The following is a 1,499-nucleotide window of genomic DNA, read 5'->3' on the forward strand; positions in this document are numbered from 1 at the left end:
ACGCCAGCGGCAATGTCGTCAATCAACATCACGTCAGACACAAGCCCTGAGAAACACGCGCCAACCAACACAGAGGGCAGAAGCAAAGGGCTGCTGTCGTTGTCGAGTGTCACGCACTCACCAATGAGCACGCGACGCAGAGGCTGAAGAAAACAGCAGGCACACCGCGATACTCTGATCCGACGGGCAGCGGCGCCTACAGCCAGTTGCCCACAAGCGCCATCAGCCCCATACCCACCCACAGAGACACAAACAGCATGATCTTCTTCACCGTGCGGTGCCCCTGCCCATCGCAGCAGTAGTGCTTCACATCGGCCACAAAGTCACCAAGCAGCAGCGTGAAGGCGAGGTACAGCAGGATGCCGCCGCACAGCGTGTCCAGTACAGCAACAACAGTGGCGAAGCCGCTGCCGGACATCGCAGACGGCGACACGGACACGGCAATCGCGGCAGCTGCCATGCCAGCTGGCGCGCTGAGGGAGAACACAAGGGCAAGAACAACATCCAGGGTGGCCGAAAACTTGGCGTCCACGAGACGCGACCCAACCGCCATGCCCTCGAACAGCTGGTGAAACACAAGCGCCACAAGCAGCGGCTTCAGCTCACTGTCTTTCTTGAGCCCGACATCCAGGCCCACAAACACGCTGTGCAGCGTCACACCGAACTCCATGCACACGGCGGAGATCACGCAGCGGAGGTAACCCATGTCCCGTGGTGGCGCCACTGACAGATGTTGGTGCCCGTGAGCAGCGGGCTCATCGCAGTGATGGTGTTGCACCGGGTGCTCCGGCGACAGCGCCACCAGCGGCACCTCACAATCATCCAACGCAGCGACGGGCACCGTCGTCTGTGCACCGCTCTTCAAACTCGTGCTCTTACGTTCATCGGCCAAAGGCCCATCCGCCGGTGCTAGGCCCGAGGTGACGCCGGCGTCCACATCAGGGGAGAGCCCGCAGCACTCGCCGTCGCCCTTGCTTTCCGCCTTGGCCGCCTCTGCCTCTCTCTTCAGCTTGGCCTTCATCCAGCGCTCAGCGATGTCCGCCAGCTGCATGTCCAGCGCCTGCATCAGCAGCACAGCAATCAGGGCAAGCAAGAAGTACAGCGGCCCGTAACTCTTCAGCACGGCAGGGATGCAATCCTCCGAGAAAGCCTCGGCGCCCTCGAAGATCAGGTGAATCGTCGACACAGACAGCAGCACGCCCGTTGCAGCGGACTTCGCCACGGAGAACACATACGGGTATCTCACGAGAGAAGGGATGCACTTGCCGAGAATCGGAATCGCAGTGCCGAGGAGCGACACGAAGAGAATCAGGAACAGCGCGCCGACATGCAGGCCAAGTGAGTAGGCCCCGGTGAAGCCCCTGCACAGCGAGTGCTCTGTCTCTCCAACGTTGGCAGTGCTCGAGCCGTCGGCGTTGAGCGGCGCAGACACACGATACCCGAGCGCCATCAGGTACCTTGTGCTCGCCTCCACGCTCAGTTTCGCCGTCTCCATGGTT

General features: G+C 61.6%; 1 protein-coding gene across 1 annotated transcript; it reads right to left on the bottom strand.

The window, feature by feature from the left end:
* Nucleotides 1-196: 196 nt before the first annotated feature.
* LDBPK_313190 (iron/zinc transporter protein-like protein) lies at nucleotides 197-1,495 on the bottom strand (the record flags this gene model as incomplete). Its single annotated transcript, XM_003863355.1, has 1 exon — nucleotides 197-1,495. The coding sequence occupies one exon, from the start codon at nucleotides 1,493-1,495 to the stop codon at nucleotides 197-199; it is 1,299 nt and encodes a 432-aa protein (XP_003863403.1).
* Nucleotides 1,496-1,499: the final 4 nt, after the last annotated feature.

This window comes from Leishmania donovani, chromosome 31, assembly GCF_000227135.1.
Source record: "Leishmania donovani BPK282A1 complete genome, chromosome 31".
Classification (NCBI taxonomy): domain Eukaryota; phylum Euglenozoa; class Kinetoplastea; order Trypanosomatida; family Trypanosomatidae; genus Leishmania; species Leishmania donovani.